The sequence below is a fragment of the Oncorhynchus mykiss genome, chromosome 13 (assembly GCF_013265735.2).
Source record: "Oncorhynchus mykiss isolate Arlee chromosome 13, USDA_OmykA_1.1, whole genome shotgun sequence".
Taxonomy (NCBI): Eukaryota; Metazoa; Chordata; class Actinopteri; order Salmoniformes; family Salmonidae; genus Oncorhynchus; species Oncorhynchus mykiss.
Window position 1 is genome coordinate 7,462,321 of NC_048577.1, and position 20,009 is coordinate 7,482,329.

The following is a 20,009-nucleotide window of genomic DNA, read 5'->3' on the forward strand; positions in this document are numbered from 1 at the left end:
CTGGTGTGTTCCTTGTTCTTCATGATGCTCTCTGCGCTTTTGACGGACCTCTGAGACTATCACAGTGCAGGTGCATTTATACGGAGACTTGATTACACACAGGTGGATTGTATTTATCATCATTAGTCATTTAGGTCAACATTGGATCATTCAGAGATCCTCACTGAACTTCTGAAGAGAGTTTGCTGCACTGAAAGTAAAGGGGCTGAATAATTTTGCATGCCCAGTTTTTCAGTTTTTGATTTGTTAAAAAAGTTTGAAATATCCAATAAATGTCGTTCCACTTCATGATTGTGTCCCACTTGTTGTTGATTCTTCACAAAAAAAACAGTTTTATATCTTTATGTTTGAAGCCTGCAATGTGGCAAAAGGTCGCAAAGTTCAAGGGGGCCGAATACTTTCGCAAGGCACTGTATAGATGAACAGGTTATTGAGACATGTAGCTGTTTCTAGTTATCAGCCCATGTCACTAGTTTGCATTGCCTTTTTTAACCCCCGTCCCCACAGGAGACCTTATGCCTCTTGAAAGGCCGCCATTGTAAATAAGAATTTGTTCTTCATTGACTTGCCTGGATAAAATAAAGGTTAAATAAAGATTATCCTAAAAGTGCAATGGAACAAATAGTATAGTCCCAAAAGAACAATGGAACCAATCGCATAGCCCTAAGCGTACAATGGAACAAATAGTCCTAAAAGTACAATGGAACCAATGGCATAGTCCCCAAAGTACATTTGAACCGATGGCATGGTCCCAAAAGTACACACTCCTTAAGTTCAAGCTAAAAAATTGAAAGCACATCTCACATAGTTAAATGCATATGACAGCATTAGTTTCATCCCACCTCACCTTTAGCCTCTCCAAGGTGCAAGTGGACATGTTGAGATTCTTGAAGTTGACAGAGGCATATAATCTCTCTTGTCGAACTCTGATACTCTCTCTCTCCACACCTACAGTACATAACCTAGATTTAGAATGTAGAACTCTTGATACTCTCTATCTCCGAACATTTACAGTAGAGAACATAGAGAGTATCAGAGTTCTACATTGGTTTTGTATTGAAGTCATTGTACCCAGTGGAGGACGAAAACTAGCTGTCCTCCGGTTACACCATGGTGCTAACCTACAAAGTGCTGTTGAGGCTACAATAGACATTCATTGGAAAACAGCTGTTTAAGTGAAAAGAAATACTGGCCGTGCTTCTACAGCTGAATACCCTTCACTGGAGAAGCACACAAAGGGATAAACAAGAGTCATTTCAGTAAATAGAAATCATATTTCTGAGGTTAATAAGACAACTAAGCAGCACTGCCTCTGTGTTTGAGTAATCAACTCGACAGTAAGATGTGATTATTTGAATCAGCTGTGTAGTGCTTGGGCAAAAACCAAAACGTTCACACCTTGGGGTCCCCAGGACTGAGTTTAGGAAACGCTGGCCGAGCCTCTCATGGTTATGTGGTTCAATGGTCCCATCATGTGGTTAATAGGCAGAAATACAAGAAACAAGAGCAGAGTGGAAATAGTTATGAGATTATGTATTAATCGTTTTGATCTTATTTACAACATGATGCTTATATTGTATTGACACTCTAACCACACTATAAAAACTGCAAAGTATCTAAAATAGGTAATAATGAACATGTGATGATAAAACAAGTGATGTGATCATGTGTCTAATAGGCAGAAATAACAGCTGAGTGGAAATAGTTATGAATCAATGTATTATTATTATTATTCCAAGATATTGAGCTCATGTCTCTTTGCTTAATAAAGGGTTATCTTTTGTGCCTACAACCCAGTGCAACGATTTGGATGTTTTGATGTAGACATGTTAAAGTGTTTTAGAAAAACATCTGTTTAAGGGAATACTTTAGCTCCCCTAATTCTGACACTTCTATTGAACCAGTAGGTTGCTCTCCTGCACATACTCCGACTCCTTTTAGAAGCAAGAGTTATTTTATACCTCCAGCCAATCGCAATCACTCTATCGAGACATATTGCAGAGTTATGGAAAATGATGTTGGACATCTCCTTAAGAATAAACATGGGTCCAAATCTTTCCATAATTTACCTGAGGATGAAAAACAAGCTTTGCTTGATTTACAATCCGATACGTCAGTACTTATTCGTCCTGCTGATAAGGGTGGGTTGTAGTCATGGATAGGACAGTTTATGTATGTATGAATCAATGTATTGTTAGTTGATCAAATAATCAGAGTATTTATTGTCTTAAATGTTGATCTTATTTACAACATGATGCTTCTAATGTATTGACACTAAACTGTAAAAACTGAAAAGGTAAACACGTATTTAACATATATAAAATATGTAATAATGAAAAATGTGACGACAAAACACGATATCATGAAACTGAACAATATAGCATTACGTAATATACAATTATAATTAATATAAAATGTAAAAAACAGCAAATGTTTAAATGTATGTAATGAACTGATTACATTTAAAATATATATATATATATTATTATAAAATATAAAAGAAATAATGTGGAATAATGTCTGACAGCAATACAAAGTAAATCATCATTAAACACATCAGGAGAATCTTGACCCAAAAGCAAAAAATATTAAAAAGCTGTTGTCAATATGATCCATATTAGTTGCTGAGGAAAGTAAAACTATTGATGTTATAAATCCCTAATTTGCAAAATTCCATAGAAAAATATCAGGAATATAATCGTAAACTATAGATAGGAAACAGATTGGTACACAAGAAAAAATATGGAAATGGGAAAATCCCATTGAAAAAAAGCAGAATCATAACCCATCCCATTTATCATCAATATACATAATTATCATAATAAGAAAATAAAACATATATTCCAGCATTTACTCAAAGGTTAAAGTTCATGGTCTGGAAAACCATCTAGATATGGTTGCTAGAGAATAGAGGAGTGAGGCCTGGCTTTGGATTGGAACCGTAGCTGTTCAGTCCAGGATCTGTGGTGGTTCTCTTCAGTCCAGGATCTGTGGTGGTTCTCTTCAGTCCAGGATCTGTGGTGGTTCTCTTCAGTCCAGGATCTGTGGTGGTTCTCTTCAGTCCAGGATCTGTGGTGGTTCTCTTCAGTCCAGCTTCTGTGGTGGTTCTCTTCAGTCCAGGATCTGTGGTGGTTCTCTTAAGTGGGAGGGTCCCCTCACATTCTGAAAGAAGATACTGAGTTAGCAATTTACACTCCCACTAAAATGTTTATGGACACACACACACACACACAAACACACTACTGCCAGGGTGTCATACTCTGGTGACCTGGTCTTCATGTTCAGAGGTGTGTACATGTCACTGTTGGGGTCACTGTTAGGGTCAGGATTGACACTCTGTGGACAGGAAGAGAGAGAGAGTGAGAAAGAGAGAGGGAGAGATATATATAGAGAGAGGGAAAGATATAGAGAGAGTAGGAGAGGGGGAGAGAGAGGAAATGCATGTGTTCTTTGAAACACAACTTTCCATAATTTTCTCTAAACACATTCAAGTACTGTATAAAACACAAACACACTCACAAACAATCAAAATGTATTATAAGAGACTTACTGCCAGAGTGTCATAGTCAGGGGACATGGTCCTCATGTTCAGACCTGTGTACGTGTCACTGTTACAGTCAGGACGGACACTCTGTGGAGAGAGAAAGAGAGAGAGAGAGAAAACAATGAAAATAGTATGAAAGAGACTGTAGTGACACAGTAAATTAGTTGTAACTCAGGGTTTCCCAAACTCAGAGCTGGACCCCCCCTGGGTGCACGTTTTGTTTTTTGCCCTAACACTACACGGGGGGTGGGGGGGGGGGGGTGCCGTGGTGTAACTGATAACTGATATAATCACCTGTTTGTCTGTCGCATCACTTCCTCCTGTGAATCTCCTGTAAAGATGGACAGAGTGATTTCTGCTCTCTACTGACCTCTAGTGGAAGTTGATGTGTTACTAATACAGTTTAGCAGTTAAGGGCGTTGGGCCAATAAATACATTCATGAAATAATTAAGTTAGCAACAAATCAGAGTGCTAAGGTGAAAGAATAATACAAATATCAGTTTTCCTTCTTTACTCAACTGAACCACATGAGTCCAGAGAGACAGAGGATGAGAACCAGAACAACCACTATGATTCCTACAGCTGCAGTTATAACTGAGGTTTGTTTCCCTAAAAGATAATATAGATGATATGAGTACAGGTTATTATGAAGTGAAAATGAATATACAGCAAAACAGGACATTGATGTAATACTTGTATATAGAAGCCTATGTATAGTTATAAACCAAAGTGTAATGAGGCAAACTAGAAGAAGATCACCTTGAAACATCATTTCTTATTGAACATCATTTTGTATTGAAGTATTGAAGATGTAACTTTACCTGCTACAATGATCATCAGAGCTGTAGAGTTCATAGATCCTCTTCCATTCTGGGCCTCACAGTAATATTCTCCTCTGTCCTCAGAGATGATGTTAGTGATGCTGTAACTCTGTCCTGATGCTTTTGGTGAGGTTACGTTCTTCTTGTACCAGGTGTATTTGTCCACAGGTGGGTTGGCATCACTGCTGCAGGTCAGAGTCACTGAACTGCCCTCCACTATTTCACCAGAGGGACTGACTGACACTGAGGTGTTCTTTGGATCATCTTGTAAAGGAGAATATGTCAGAGGGTCCGGATTGTAGTATACTACCTCAAATGACGTCATGTCTAAAATAAATCATATCTAAACTCAGAGAACGATCTAAAACTATCACTTACACAAAACATGAACAATAATACATTTGGAGATACTTTATGACTAGAGTGTCTACTAAACTATTCTTCAAGTGTCTGAGGTACTGAACATTCTAACTATAGACATGCATACATCTATGACATTGTCTGTAATTTCTATGTAATGATGCATATTGATAGATAAAGCAGTAATACCCTTCTTATTGACCTTAAATTATTGATACTTTCTAAGTATAATAGTACTTTAATTCATACTTACACACTGCAGGAGAGTGGAGGTCCTCATGGTGTTCTACAGTACAGGAGTAATTGTCTGCAGAATGACCCAACACTACTAGGGTATTACTAGAGTATTGTTGGGAAGTGGGCTCATCTAGACGTTGTCCGTTCTTGTACCAGATGTAGGTGGGTTTGTCAGTGAGAGTACAGGTGGTGATACAGGTCAGTCTCTTCTGTCCCTCTGCAGCAGGAGTCACCTTCACCTGCAGACCTGAAACAATATGTATAAAACCACATACACCTCTGTGTTAACAGGATGGTTAATATATTTATCCTGTAATTCATTATGATTTACAGTTGTATCATACAGGGTAGTATTACCTGTGACAGACAGAGTTGTTCCTGGGAAACTATGACCCCATTCAAAGTTGTCTGTTTTAAAAGTGAAGCGATACTCAGCTGAGTCCTCCTCTCTCAGATCTGTGATTCTCAGGGTGAAGGGACCTCTGTATGTTCCAGTGTACTCCACACGACATGCATACCCTGGGTCTGAGGTTAGGTCTTCAGGGGTCGACTTATCACTTCTAAACCAGAATGTTGATGTGATGGAATAATAACTAACATAAGTACAGGATATGTCCACTGTTGACCCCTTCAAGACACAGATTCTCCTCTTGGTGTAAGTCACTCTGTTGCAGCTCTGACCCTGAACACCTGAAACATAATGACAAGAGGGCATTACTTATACATTTACACAGTAGAATCATGAGCTGCAGTAATCCAGAATAGTTATGCCATCTGGTATTGTGTTGCAGTTTGGTTAGATAACTGTGAGGACTGTTTAGCAGACAGAAAGTTCTACTTGAAAAGTTATACTAACAACTGAGTTAAATCCATACTCACACACTGCAGGAGAGTGGAGATCCTCGTGGCCTTTTACAGCACAGGAGTAACTGTCTGCATCACTAAAGTAGTCTGAGTACAGGCTGGAGGTGTCCTCCTTTACTTTGTGTCCGTTCTTGTACCAGATGTAGGTGGGGTTGTCAGTCAGAGTACAGGTGGTGCTACAGGTCAGTGTCACCCAATTTTGCAAAGTTTTAGAAGTTATCTTCACCTGCAGAGCTGGAGTAGATCACAGCATTAAACCCTGAATCACTTATTGTCTTGTTTAATCACATGATGCAAGACATTCTCAAACTCATTTAATTCTCAAATCTGTTTCATATATACAAATCCAATTTCTAGACCTAAATGGACAGTAGATATTAATTGAACAGACTAGCAGTATAAAGCATGTTACTGTACCTGTTACAGACAGAGTGACTCCAGGACTTCCAGAATATTTCCCTCCTTCCTGATCTGTTAATAATCTGAACTTGTACGTAGCTGAGTCTCTCTCTCTCAGGTCTGTGATTTTCAGGGTACAGTCTTTCTTCTTATCTCCATGATACTCCAGACGACCTGCATACTCTGGGTCCTGACCTAGATCTTTAGGTTCTTTACCAGCCTCCATTTTAGTGAACCAGAGTGTTGTTGACACTGTACCTCTGGGATATGTGTAAGAGCAGAACAGATCCACTGATGACCCCTTCAAGGTACAGATACTCTGAGTGGTGTATGTAACACTCCAGCCATTCTGACCCAGTACCACTGAAACACAGTTAGACATCACAATGGTATCAGAATTAGGACAAGGTATTTGGCTCACACTGAAGGTAGGGTTTGTCCACACTTTGTTGCCATATTGGAAACCACAGATAATCATCACTCAGTGAGGTGTAAAACATAACTATTTAAAGTGAAGTGGAGATGCCTAACAGAACACAAGCAAATGTAATACACATGTCTGTAGATTGACAACCATATAAGTTATGAATGAGACCATACCTGTCACAGACCAGAGAAAGACCACCAACACACTTCCTGCTGTTCTCAAGGCCATTGTTGCATCTCCCACCCTGCAGTCTTAGAAACATAAACAACAACTCACTCTATAGCTGGTGAATAACTCCACCTGATACATTGAAGTAGAAACTGTAAATGGGGTACAGGACCTCATTACTAAAAATGAACCAGGCTCATATTGTGTTGTGTTGTATTGTGCTAAATGGTTGTCTATGTGAATACTGTCTGTCTGTAAGTCTACTGCACTATGTTTGTATGTAATGTGTGTGATGTGTTGCATGTCTGTCTACGTCTGTCTACTTAAACTGACATGATGCAAAAATAAATTCCTAATATATACAGTAGTCATCATCATCATTGTAAACAACAACAACAACAACTTATTGAACAGATCTGTAGAACTGTAAACACATATTTCTACATTGATTGTTCTGAAGTTGTTTTATTCTCAGAACCCCAAATATAGAAGGATAAATGTTCAATCCTCTACAGTCCATCAAGCTGTACAGCAACCTAAAGACTGACCACCAGGTTCAATGATAGCTCCTATCCCCAAGCTGTGAGGCTAAACAGCCAGTGACTAAAGACTGACCACCAGGTTCAATGATAGCACCTATCCCCAAGCTGTGAGACTAAACAGCCAGTGACTAAAGACTGACCACCAGGTTCAATGATAGCACCTATCCCCAAGCTGTGAGACTAAACAGCCAGTGACTAAAGACTGACCACCAGGTTCAATGATAGCACCTATCCTCAAGCTGTGAGGCTAAACAGCCAGTGACTTTCACTCTCTCACTCTCTTTTTCTCTCTCTCTCACACACACACAAATGATACATTACCCTCAAGTATTTGACTTATGACTAAAAACAAATAACCAAAAACTATATTTCAAGATATTGTCAATAGTACTTACAGAGTGCTCGACTATGCATATAATTTACAGCTTTGGAAAGAAAACACTCTGACGTTTCCAAAACTGCAAAGATATTGTCTGTGAGTGCCACAGAACTGATGTTACAGGCGAAACCAAGAAAAAAATCCAACCAGGAAGTGCCACATTTTTTGAAACCGACTCATACCAATGACTCCTTATATGGCTGTGAATGAGCTACGAATGAACTTACGTTTTTCACGTATTCCCCAAGGTGTCTACAACATTGCGGCGTCTTTTTAGGCATTTCCATTGAAGAATGGCCGTAAGGGACCATATGTAGTGGTCACATGGTGTCTCCCGCAGAAAATCTTGCGTAAAATACTGAGGTAGCCATTTTTCCAGGTGGTCTCATGTTAATACTACTCCTAAACGCAACCCTCCATCACTGTGCCTCATGTTAATACTACTCCTAAACACAACCCACCATCACTGTGTCTCATGTTAATACTACTCCTAAACACAACCCACCATCACTGTGTCTCATGTTAATACTACTCCTAAACACAACCCACCATCACTGTGTCTTATGTTAATTAATACTACTCCTAAACACAACCCACCATCACTGTGTCTCATGTTAATACTACTCATAAACACAACCCACCATCACTGTGTCTCATGTTAATACTACTCCTAAACACAACCCACCATCACTGTGTCTCATGTTAATACTACTCCTAAACACAACCCACCATCACTGTGTCTCATGTTAATACTACTCCTAAACACAACCCACCATCACTGTGTCTCATGTTAATACTACTCCTAAACACAACCCTCCATCACTGTCTCATGTTAATACTACTCCTAATCACAACCCACCATCACTGTGTCTCATGTTAATACTACTCATAAACACAACCCACCATCACTGTGTCTCATGTTAATACTACTCATAAACACAACCCACCATCACTGTGTCTCATGTTAATACTACTCCTAAACACAACCCTCCATCACTGTGTCTCATGTTAATACTACTCCTAAACACAACCCACCATCACTGTGTCTCATGTTAATACTACTCCTAAACACAACCCACCATCACTGTGTCTCATGTTAATACTACTCCTAAACACAACCCACCATCACTGTGTCTCATGTTACTACTACTCCTAAACACAACCCACCATCACTGTGTCTCATGTTAATACTACTCCTAAACACAACCCACCACCACTGTGTCTCATGTTAATACTACTCCTATACACAACCCACAATCACTGTGTCTCATGTTAATACTACTCCTAAACACAACCCACCATCACTGTCTCATGTTAATACTACTCCTAAACACAACCCACCATCACTGTGTCTCATGTTAATACTACTCCTAACCACAACCCACCATCACTGTGTCTCATGTTAATACTACTCCTAAACACAACCCTCCATCACTGTGTCTCATGTTAATACTACTCCTAAACACAACCCACCACCACTGTGTCTCATGTTAATACTACTCCTAAACACAACCCACCATCACTGTGTCTATACTACTCCTAAAGCTCTTATGAACTATTCATTCAATCACTCATGACTCTTACTTTAGGCCATTTTCAAAATGTCTCCACAACAATCTGTTGCTCTGAGAGTCTTTATGTGAAACCACATGTACAACGTACATCCCAACTTTTGTAGCAGACAATAAAGCTCAGTACTTGTCAAGTGCCAAAAAAGTTGGTCGTGACTCTATATCCCACAATCTGATTAATATGTAAAAATAAATGTACACACACACACACACACACTCACACGCACACACACGCGCACACACACGCGCACACACACGCACACACACGCACACACACGCACACACACACACACACTCACTCACTCACTCACTCACTCACTCACTCACTCACTCACTCACTCACTCACTCACACACACACACAGTTATTCTTGACCCTGTTATACTATGAAAGTGAACATGACCCTATTGAATGGAGATCTGGGTGTTACTGGTATTCTCTACTGATCATGTTTTAAACATGTAAATGAATAAACTGAACTAAACACATGAAACCACAGTCCAGGGTCTGTATTCACAAAGTGTATCAGAGTAGGAGTGCTGATCTGGGATCAGTTTAGCCTTTTAGATCATAATTATATGGACCATCTGAGACACTTTATGAATACAGGCCCTGATGTAACAACCAAAACACAGTTCAAAATAAACCAACAAGTACAAAGATTCAGGAAGTCATGTGATGTTTGGCTACAAACATCCAAACTAAAACTATATTTCAAGATATTGTCAAGTGTACTTACAGAGTGAAGTGAAGAGGAGAGGTCTTGAACAGTGAGTCAACTTACTGTCACTGCGTGGAAACAAGAAGTAGTCTACTGTAAGTGTTAGTAGAAGCAGGCATAGCCTATGTGTGAGTTCTGTGGTGGACACATTTTAAAGAAGCCTAGTCAGGGCATTAACATGCAGGAACAGCATGTCACATAAGGGATGTTACTGTATCTAAATAGAAAATGGTCTAAAGTCAGAATACTGTAGTTACATTTCTTTATATGAGGAGTGGGCCAACATGTTTTACAAGAGACAAAATGTGACCCATTCCCATCACTCCTCATCAGCTGGTACTGAAGGTTCCAGAACAGATGAAAGGGGAGTATCTTTGGTACCAGTGTTCTAGACTAGAGCTCTCCCTACTGACATCTCAACATTACTGCAGCTTCCAGGCCTCATATGTCCCTACTAGTCTGATGAAAATATACAAAATAGAAGGTAGAAAATGTCAAAAATATATATATAATAAAACAGTCACGCACGTAAAAGTACTGTTATTGGGACTTATGTTGAACTGGCGGTTGTATTGAGTGAACTAGTGATCTCAACTAGCTTGTTAGCTACATGAAGCTGCTGTTATTCAGCGATAAACAAGTATTTTTGTGCATCACACAGCTACTCTGAATGGACTGGATTGTGAACAATATGATGCGCTGCCTCTGAATTACAGCAAGACCACATAGTTAACTAGTGAGCTAGTTAGTTAGCTGACATTTAGCTATCAACATTAGCTAGCTAGAAACAACAGACAACAGTGAGCTGTCATTATGCCAAGGCCAAGGCAAGCTGCTCTGAATATCCAGTGTGTTCTTGTGTGAAAGAGATGTCTTCAGCTCACTGATCTTCAGAGCAATGGACCCAAAGTGAACCCTGACATGCATATAGCTAAGTCTGTCTGTCTGTCTGTCTGTCTGTCTGTCTGTCTGTCTGTCTGTCTGATCATTTAGATATTTGATTTTAAATTTCAGTTCCCCTTTAGGAAAACAAATATCCCCCAAATTTATTTTTGAAAAAATACTGCAAAAGCAATTAACACTCCTTTACTTATAGCCCATATAAACGCATTAAACTTGTTCTGTTCAGGTCTTCTTCTTTCTGGGTTTGTTGTGTTCAGATCTTCTTGGTTCTGGGTTTGTTTTGTTCAGGTTTTCTTGGTTCTGGGTTTGTTGTATTGGGGTCTTCTTGGTTCAGGGTTTGTTGTGTTGGGGTCCTCTTGGTTCAGGGTTTGTTGACTGTACTGTAGAGAACAGAGGAGTCCTCAGCTGCTTGTGCTGCTGAAGAGAGAGAAACCGAAATGAAACAAAGACATCATCCCAAATGGTGGCACCCTATAGGGCTCTGTCTAAAGCAGTGCACTAAATAGGGAATAGGGTGCCATTTGGAACAGAAAACAGTTCGTCAACACCATCATCACATCACTCCCTCATTTTAGACATGTCATAGTAACTGTCCTGAGATGTCCATTGTTGGGTTCATAGTTTGGGTTCATAGTGGTCACAAAGGTTCAACTGTTTTGCTTATTGATGACATTTCCTACAATAAACAGCAGCATATGAATGACCTTAATGCAGAATATGGTCACCAGGTGGCAGCACTGGGGAGGTTGAATTTCACAGCAGCGTAGTGGACATCCTCATCCTCAAAACGCACCTGAAGCACATGAAGCCAGAGAAACAGAGGATGAGAACCAGAACCACTGTGATTCCTACAGCTGCAGTCAGAACTGAGGTCTGTTTCCCTAAAATAAAATATGGATGATATGAGAACACATTATGTTCTAATGAACTGAATATTATTATGATAAGAAAACAGAATATCAATGTAATACTTGTTAATACTTGGGGATTTTATAAACAAACCTGTAATTATTAACAAAAGTGTAATAATCCAAAGTAGAATTATTAAGATTTATCTTGAAAAGTAATTTTGTATTGAGGTATTAAGGATGAAACTTTACCTGCTACAATGATCATCAGAGCTGCAGAGTTCATAGATGCAATTGTATTCTCAGCCTCACAGTAGTATTCTCCTCAAAGACAGATGTCCTTACCATGTGGAGGCGTACTGGGAGGCTGAGGAGGTGTTGAGGCCTATAGGGTTGGTCTTCTGAGGAGAGTGAGGGGGCCTCTGCATCCAGCGGTCTAGGTACCTGATCACCAGCCTGGTGCTCTCCAGCTCCACCCCTTGGACAGGAGGACAAACAGCAGACTCCAATGTGTCGGAGGGAACACTGTTTAACTGACGACCGACGTCAGCTTGCAGGCGCCAGGCCACAAGGAGTTACTAGAGCATGTTGAGACAAGGACATCCTGGCCGGCTAAACCCTCCCCTAACCCAGATGACCCTGGGCCAATTGAGCTCCACCTCATAGGTCTCCCGGTCACAGCCGGCTGTAACAGTCCGGGATCAAACCCGGGCCTGCAGTGCTGCCTTAGCACTAATTGTTGAATTTGTGATTTGTTCCAACTTGTTTTTTAATGTTTATGTCCAATGGCCAATGAGCACTGACACGTTTTATCTATAATTTCATATGACAAGGATTGATAAGGATTTGTCAGTAGATTGTCGACTTGATGCATGATGATGACTGCTTGTCTAGCTTGCCAGCTAAGATTTTGAAAGTTTGTCCAATCAGTCCAATCAAAGCTACGGCAGATTTAACGCGATTTGACGTAATTTTGTCTAAGCCAATGAATTTGAGAATTTTGGGATTTGCATTTCTAATGTAATTCTATGGCAGCACCCAAGGGGCTTGACATTTCGAGCTCTACCTGTAGATTTTCCGGTGACGTAGTGTCCCCATGAGTGACAGAACACTGAGCCAATCACAGCACAACTAGAGAACATTACCCACCCCTACGCTCCGTATTTTATGCTGGCTGCCCCACCACCACAGAAAGCACTGAGCTAGGCTGCAACACCTACATTTTGGAGCTGCCTTAACTAAAGAAAGGAAAAGAGAGACCATGTTTCTATGCGACTTTATTAACTCAATTCTTTATTTATTTATTAACTTGATTTGCAAACTGATGTGTCACGTATTAATTTCAAAACATGCAAAACAAGCAACAAAAAAAGCTAACCATGGGGCTGAAAACAGATTTAGCTCTGCCTCAGCTGCCTTGAATGACGTGTCGCCACTGCATGTCTTTAGAAATGATAGACAAGTTGACTAACAAATAGCCTACCAAAATGTTGGAAATTATAATAATGGACTGATTACATTTATTTTTATATAAAAAATATAATGACACGGAACAATATGTTATTACGTCATTTAAATTGTTTAACTTTGGTCCAAAGTTTTGGGTAGCCTTCCATAAGCTTCCCACAATAAGTTCGATGAATTTTGGCTCATTCCTCCTGACGACAGAGCTGGTGTAACTGAGTAAGCTTTGTAGGCCTCCTTGCTCGCACACGCTTTTTCAGTTCTGCCCACAAATGTTCTATAGGATTGAGGTCAGGGCTTTGTGATGGCCACTCCAATACCTTGAATTGATGTCCTTGAGCCATTTTGCCACAACTTTGGAAGTATGCTTGAGGTCATTGTTCATTTGGAAGACCCATTTGCGACCAAGCTTTAACTTCCTGACTGAAGTCTTGAAATGTTGCTTCAGTATATCCACATCATTTTCCTACCTCATGATGCCATCTATTTTGTGAAGTGCACCATCCCCTCCCACAGCAAAGCACCCCCACAACATGATGCTGCCACCCCCGTGCCTCACGGTTGGGATGGTGTTCTTAGGCTTGCAAGCATCCCCCTTTTTCCTCCAAACATAACGATGGTCTTTATGGCCAAACAGTTCTATTTTTGTTTCATCAGACCAGAGGACATTTCTCAAAAAAAGTACGGTCTTTGTCCCCATGTGAAGTTGCAAACCGTAGTCTGTTTTTTTATGGCAGTTTTGGAGCAGTGGCTTCTTCCTTGCTGAGCGGCCTTTCAGGTTATGTCAATATAGGACTCATTTTACTGTGGATATATATAGTTTTGTACATGTTTCCTCCAGCATCTTCATAAGGTCCTTTGCTGTTGTTCTGGGAATGATTTACACTTTTTGCACCAAAGTACGTTCATCTCTAGGAGACAGAACGCGTCTCCTTCCTGAGCGGCATGACGGTTGCGTGGTCCCATGGTGTTTATACTTGCGTACTATTGTTTGTACAGATGAACGTGGGACCTTCAGGCGTTTGGACATTGCTCCCAGGGATGAACCAGACTTGTGGAGGTGTATATTTATTTTCTGAGGTCTTGGCTGATTTCTTTTGATTTTCCAATGATGTCAAGCAAAGTGGCACTGAGTTTGAAGGTAGGCCTTGAAATACATCCACAGGTACATCTCCAATTGACTCAAATGATGTCTATTAGTCTATCAGAAGCTTCTAAAGCCATGACATCATTTTCTGGAATTTTGCAAGCTGTTTAAAGGCACAGTCAATTTAGAGTATGTAATCTTCTGACCCCCTGATATTGTGAAACAGTGAATTACAGTATAAGTTAAATAATCTGTCTATAAACAATTGTTGGAAAAATGACTTGTCATGCACAAAGTAGATGTCCTAACCGACTTGTGGATACATTTGTGGAGTGGTAGAAAAAATAGTTTTATTACTCCAACCTAAGTGTATGCAAACTTCCGACTTCAACTGTAATTACTAATAGTCTGGAAAACCTTCTTGTCACGCCTGCTCCCGCTCCCCCTCGAGCGCCAGGCTGCCCATCATTACATACAGTAGTCACCATCGTTACGCGCATCAGCACTTCATTGGGCTCACCTGGACTCCATCACTTTATTGATTGCCTCCCTTAAATCTGTCTATTCCTCAGTTTGATGCCCGTGTCAGCATTGATGTTGTTTTGTTTCCCTTGTCCAGACGCTGTCCGTGTTTTGTTTCCCTTGTCCAGACGCTGTCCGTGTTTTGTTTCCCTTGTCCAGACGCTGTCCGTGTTTTGTTTCCCTTGTCCAGACGCTGTCCGTGTTTTGTTTCCCTTGTCCAGACACTGTCCGTGTTTTGTTTCCCTTGTCCAGACACTGTCCGTGTTTTGTTTCCCTTGTCCAGACGCTGTCCGTGTTTTGTTTCCCTTGTCCAGACGCTGTCCGTGTTTTGTTTCCCTTGTCCAGACGCTGTCCGTGTTTTGTTTCCCTTGTCCAGACGCTGTCCGTGTTTTGTTTCATGTCTGTTATTTATTAAATGTTCACTCCCTGTACTTTCTTCTCGTCTCCCGGCATCTGTCCTCACACTTCTAGATATGACAGCAGGATAATAGGCCTATCTTTGGTTTGGTGCCGAAGATCTACAGTCCAGGTTCTGTGGTGGTTCTCTTCAGTCCAGGTTCTGCGGTGGCTCTCTTCAGTACAGGTTCTGTGGTGGCTCTCTTCAGTCCAGGTTCTGCGGTGGCTCTCTTCAGTACAGGTTCTGTGGTGGCTCTCTTCAGTACAGGTTCTGTGGTGGCTCTCTTCAAATCAAATCAAATGTTATTGAACACATACACGTGTTTATCAGATGCTATTGCGAGTCTAGTGAAATGCTTGTAGAGATCTACCAGTCTACTTCACTCCAGGTTCTGTGGTGGCTCTCTTCAGTCCAGGTTCTACAGGGGCTCTCTTCAGTCCAGGTTCTGCTGTGGCTCTCTTTAGTCCAGGTTCTGTGGTGGTTCTCTTCAGTCCAGGTTCTGCGGTGGCTCTCTTCAGTCCAGGTTCTGCGGGGGCTCTCTTCAGTCCAGGTTCTGCGGTGGCTCTCTTCAGTCCAGGTTCTGTAGTGGCTCTCTTTAGTCCAGGTTCTGTGTTGGTTCTTTTCAGTCCAGGTTCTGTGGTGGTTCTCTTAAGTTCTCCTAATCGGAGGGCTCAGCATCTATCTGAGGGGCTGTGTCACTGGGGAAGTCCCTCACATTCTGAAAGAAGACACACTGAATGAGCACTTTACATACTTTTTATGGACACCCAGAAACACACACGCACACACAAACTGACTGCCAGGGTGTCATACTCTGGTGACCAGGTCTTCATGTTCAGAGGTGTGTATGTGTCACTCTTAGGGTCACTGGAAGGGGCAGGATGGACACTTTGTGGAGCGAGAGAGAGAGAGAGAGATAGGCAGAGAGTTAGAGAGGGAGGGAGAGAGAGAGATAGGCAGAGAGTTAGAGAGGGAAGGAGAGGCAGAGAGTTAGAGAGGGAGGGAGAGAAGCAGATAGTTAGAGAGGGAGGGAGAGAGAGATAGACAGAGAGTTATAGAGGGGGGGAGGGAGAGGGAGAGAGATAGGCAGAGAGTTAGAGAGGGAGGGAGAGAGAGAGATAGGCAGAGAGTTAGAGAGGGAGGGAGAGAGAGAGATAGGCAGAGAGTTAGAGAGGGAGGGAGAGGCAGAGAGTTAGAGAGTGAGGGAGAGAAGCAGAGAGTTAGACAGGGACGGAGAGAGAGAGATAGGCAGATTGTTAGAGAGGGAGGGAGAGAGAGAGGCAGAGAGTTAGAGAGGGAGGGAGAGAGAGAGATAGGCAGAGAGTTAGAGAGGGAGGGAGAGGGAGAGAGATAGGCAGAGAGTTAGAGAGGGAGGGAGAGAGAGAGATAGGCAGAGAGTTAGACAGGGAGGGAGAGAGAGAGAGGCAGGCAGAGAATTAGAGAGGGAGTGAGAGAGAGAGAGAGAGGCAGAGAGGGAAAGTAAATGCATGAGCTCTTTGAGACAGCACTCACTCTATAATGTTCTCTAAACACATTCAGGTACTGTATAAAACACAAACACCCTCACAAACTAACACATCCATTAATACATTAGGAGACTTACTGCCAGAGTGTCGCAGTCAGGAGACATGTTCCTCATGTTCAGACCTGTGTATGTGTCAATGTTTGGGTCAGGATGCACACTCTGTAGAGAGAGAGAGAGAGTGGTGTCAATGTTTGGGTCAGGATGCAGACTCTGTAGAGAGAGAGAGAGTGGTGTCAATGTTAGGGTCAGGATGGACACTCTGTAGAGAGAGAGAGAGAGTGGTGTCAATGTTTGGGTCAGGATGTAGACTCTGTAGAGAGAGAGAGAGAGTGGTGTCAATGTTAGGGTCAGGATGCACACTCTGTAGAGAGAGAGAGACTTTCTCCTTTACTGTGATAAATATTCCTCACAGAGAGATTCATTATTCACAGAAATGACTACATATATTCCACATTTTTACAAATTGAACCCAGAGGAAAAACTAAGAATACTCATGGGCGAAGGAGCAATGGCTCCTCTTGCAGCCAAATATGTATTTTCCTGCCATAGCCTGAGGGACACTGAATAATAACATCTGCATAGTAAACAGTAACTTACTTATTATTACTATTATTGTTATTACTATAATTATTAATGTTTATCATTCCAAATATGGGTGGTAACGGTAGTGATAACAGTTTAGTGATGGTAGTAGTAGTCGTAGCAATGATGATTGTAGTTGTAGTACTGATATAAAGAAGAAGATGACCGTTATTTAGTTATAAGTTAGTTATAGTTTTCTTTCTACTATTGACTGTTACCATTTTATTGTTATTATTTTTGTATTTAATTTTGTATTATTATTTACTACCATTTTATATTATTATTTGCTATCATTTATAATTTTGTTACAATGTATATTGTATACATTGTTGCTTTGGCAATATTGACACAATGTTTTTCATGCCAATAAAGCAGCTTGAATTTGAATTTGAATTTGAGAGAGAGAGAGACAGAACAGAGAGAGAGAGAGAGTGGTGTCAATGTTTGGGTCAGGATGTACACTCTGTAGAGAGAGAGAGAGTGGTGTCAATGTTAGGGTCAGGATGGACACTCTGTAGAGAGAGAGAGAGAGTGGTGTCAATGTTTGGGTCAGGATGTACACTGTAGAGAGAGAGAGAGTGGTGTCAATGTTTGGGTCAGGATGCACACTCTGTAGAGAGAGAGAGAGTGGTGTCAATGTTTGGGTCAGGATGTACACTCTGTAGAGAGAGAGAGAGTGGTGTCAATGTTTGGGTCAGGATGCACACTCTGTAGAGAGAGAGAGAGTGGTGTCAATGTTTGGGTCAGGATGCACACTCTGTAGAGAGAGAGAGAGTGGTGTCAATGTTTGGGTCAGGATGCACACTCTGTAGAGAGAGAGAGAGTGGTGTCAATGTTTGGGTCAGGATGCACACTCTGTAGAGAGAGAGAGAGTGGTGTCAATGTTTGCGTCAGGATGCACACTCTGTAGAGAGAGAGAGAGTGGTGTCAATGTTTGGGTCAGGATGCACACTCTGTAGAGAGAGAGAGAGTGGTGTCAATGTTAGGGTCAGGATGCACACTCTGTAGAGAGAGAGAGAGTGGTGTCAATGTTTGGGTCAGGATGCACACTCTGTAGAGAGAGAGAGAGTGGTGTCAATGTTTGGGTCAGGATGCACACTCTGTAGAGAGAGAGAGAGTGGTGTCAATGTTAGGATCAGGATGGACACTCTGTAGAGAGAGAGAGAGTGGTGTCAATGTTTGGGTCAGGATGCACACTCTGTAGAGAGAGAGAGAGTGGTGTCAATGTTAGGGTCAGGATGCACACTCTGTAGAGAGAGAGAGAGTGGTGTCAATGTTAGGGTCAGGATGGACACTCTGTAGAGAGAGGTGTCAATGTTAGGGTCAGGATGGACACTGTAGAGAGAGAGAGAGAGAGTGGTGTCCAGGTAACAGTTACAATAGTTTGAAAGATACTGTCTTGACACAGTAAATTAATGTCATCAGGTGTGAAGGTGGAGGTGTGACTGATTTAATGACCTGTGTGTCTGCTGTGGCATCACTTCCTCCTGTGGATTTCCTGTCATGAGGGACAGAGTGAATTCTGTTCTCTACTGACCTCTAGTGGAAGTTGATATGTTACAAATACAATTTTGCAGTTACAGTTTCTATTACAATCGCTAGGACCCACTTCTCAATACTTAGGTCACTCTTCACACAGTTCTCCTAACCAACTTTCAGCTTGGCACAGCAGTTAATTTCACATCCAAAATGCACTAAAACTACCAAAACACTTCATACATGTCTCAAATCAACTAATTCTTCCATAACACTAGCAAAGGTTGTCACCCAACAAGCACACTTTGTCACTCATAAAACAATGACCTAAAACACACTAACCACAGGTAGCATTACACAATGCTTTCTTTTGTCAAATGTCTTTACAGAACAAGAATGACACCTGTCTACTGTTTAGAATTGACTGCAGTTTATGTTACAGGAATGAATCAGACATGATGCAATATGCTTCAATATGTTTTATGGCATTATGTGGCATTGAGTGATTCCAAAATACAAGAATGTGTATATACACCATCTACCGATACAGATACAGTAGCAATGCTAGTCCACCCTGTCTTCTGCATTTGGCCACAGGTTCTCATCCACATCACATCTTATGTCATCTTGGGCAATACACCTAGAAAATAATATTTTGGCATGCCTGGTCCATCCCTGGCAATCTTCTGCAGATATGTCCAGGCATCCAGCATCTATTGCTTCCAGGAGGGACATATGATGATGTGGATGGTGGTCATAAACCTTCCATCTCCATGAGGAAATTAATTCCTCTATGGGGTTGAGGAATGCAGGGTAAAGTGGGAGGAAAAGGGACACCATCCTGGGATGGGCTGTAAACCACTATGTGACTGCAGGAGTGGTGAAATGCCACATTGTACTATGCAACGTTGGCCGATTTCACCTCACTGCAACCCTGTCCTCACCTGACACCACCCTTCCATAGAGGTCATGCAGGAATGAAATGAGACGCTCTGTGTTGTACGGCCCAATTAGAGGTTTGTGTAACAGCAATCCATCAGAGGATATTGCTGCACACATTGTGATGTTGGCACCCCTCTGGCCCGGGACATCCACTGTGTCTCTTTTCCCAATCACATTCCTTCCTCGCTGCTGTGTTTTTGGCCAAGTTGAAACCAGCCTCATCTACCAAG

At 41.4% G+C, this 20,009-nt stretch overlaps 1 protein-coding gene across 3 annotated transcripts in view; it reads right to left on the bottom strand.

The window, feature by feature from the left end:
- LOC118938174 overlaps window positions 1-20,009 on the bottom strand; it is a 53,164-nt gene that overhangs the window by 18,704 nt on the left and 14,451 nt on the right. Inside the window, exons 1-3 of one of the 3 annotated variants that reach the window (XM_036940076.1) lie at window positions 6,245-6,467; window positions 5,843-6,061; window positions 5,321-5,653 (exon numbers count right to left, since the gene is read on the bottom strand). The exons of 1 other annotated variant lie outside the window; for it this stretch is intronic. In XM_036940076.1, coding sequence (XP_036795971.1) covers window positions 5,321-5,653; window positions 5,843-6,061; window positions 6,245-6,452 — 760 coding nt within the window. In that variant the 5' untranslated portion in view covers window positions 6,453-6,467. Of the gene's footprint in view, window positions 1-5,320; window positions 5,654-5,842; window positions 6,062-6,244; window positions 6,468-20,009 lie in introns of those variants that run through there. One more of the 3 variants, XM_036940077.1, reaches the window with a different exon arrangement.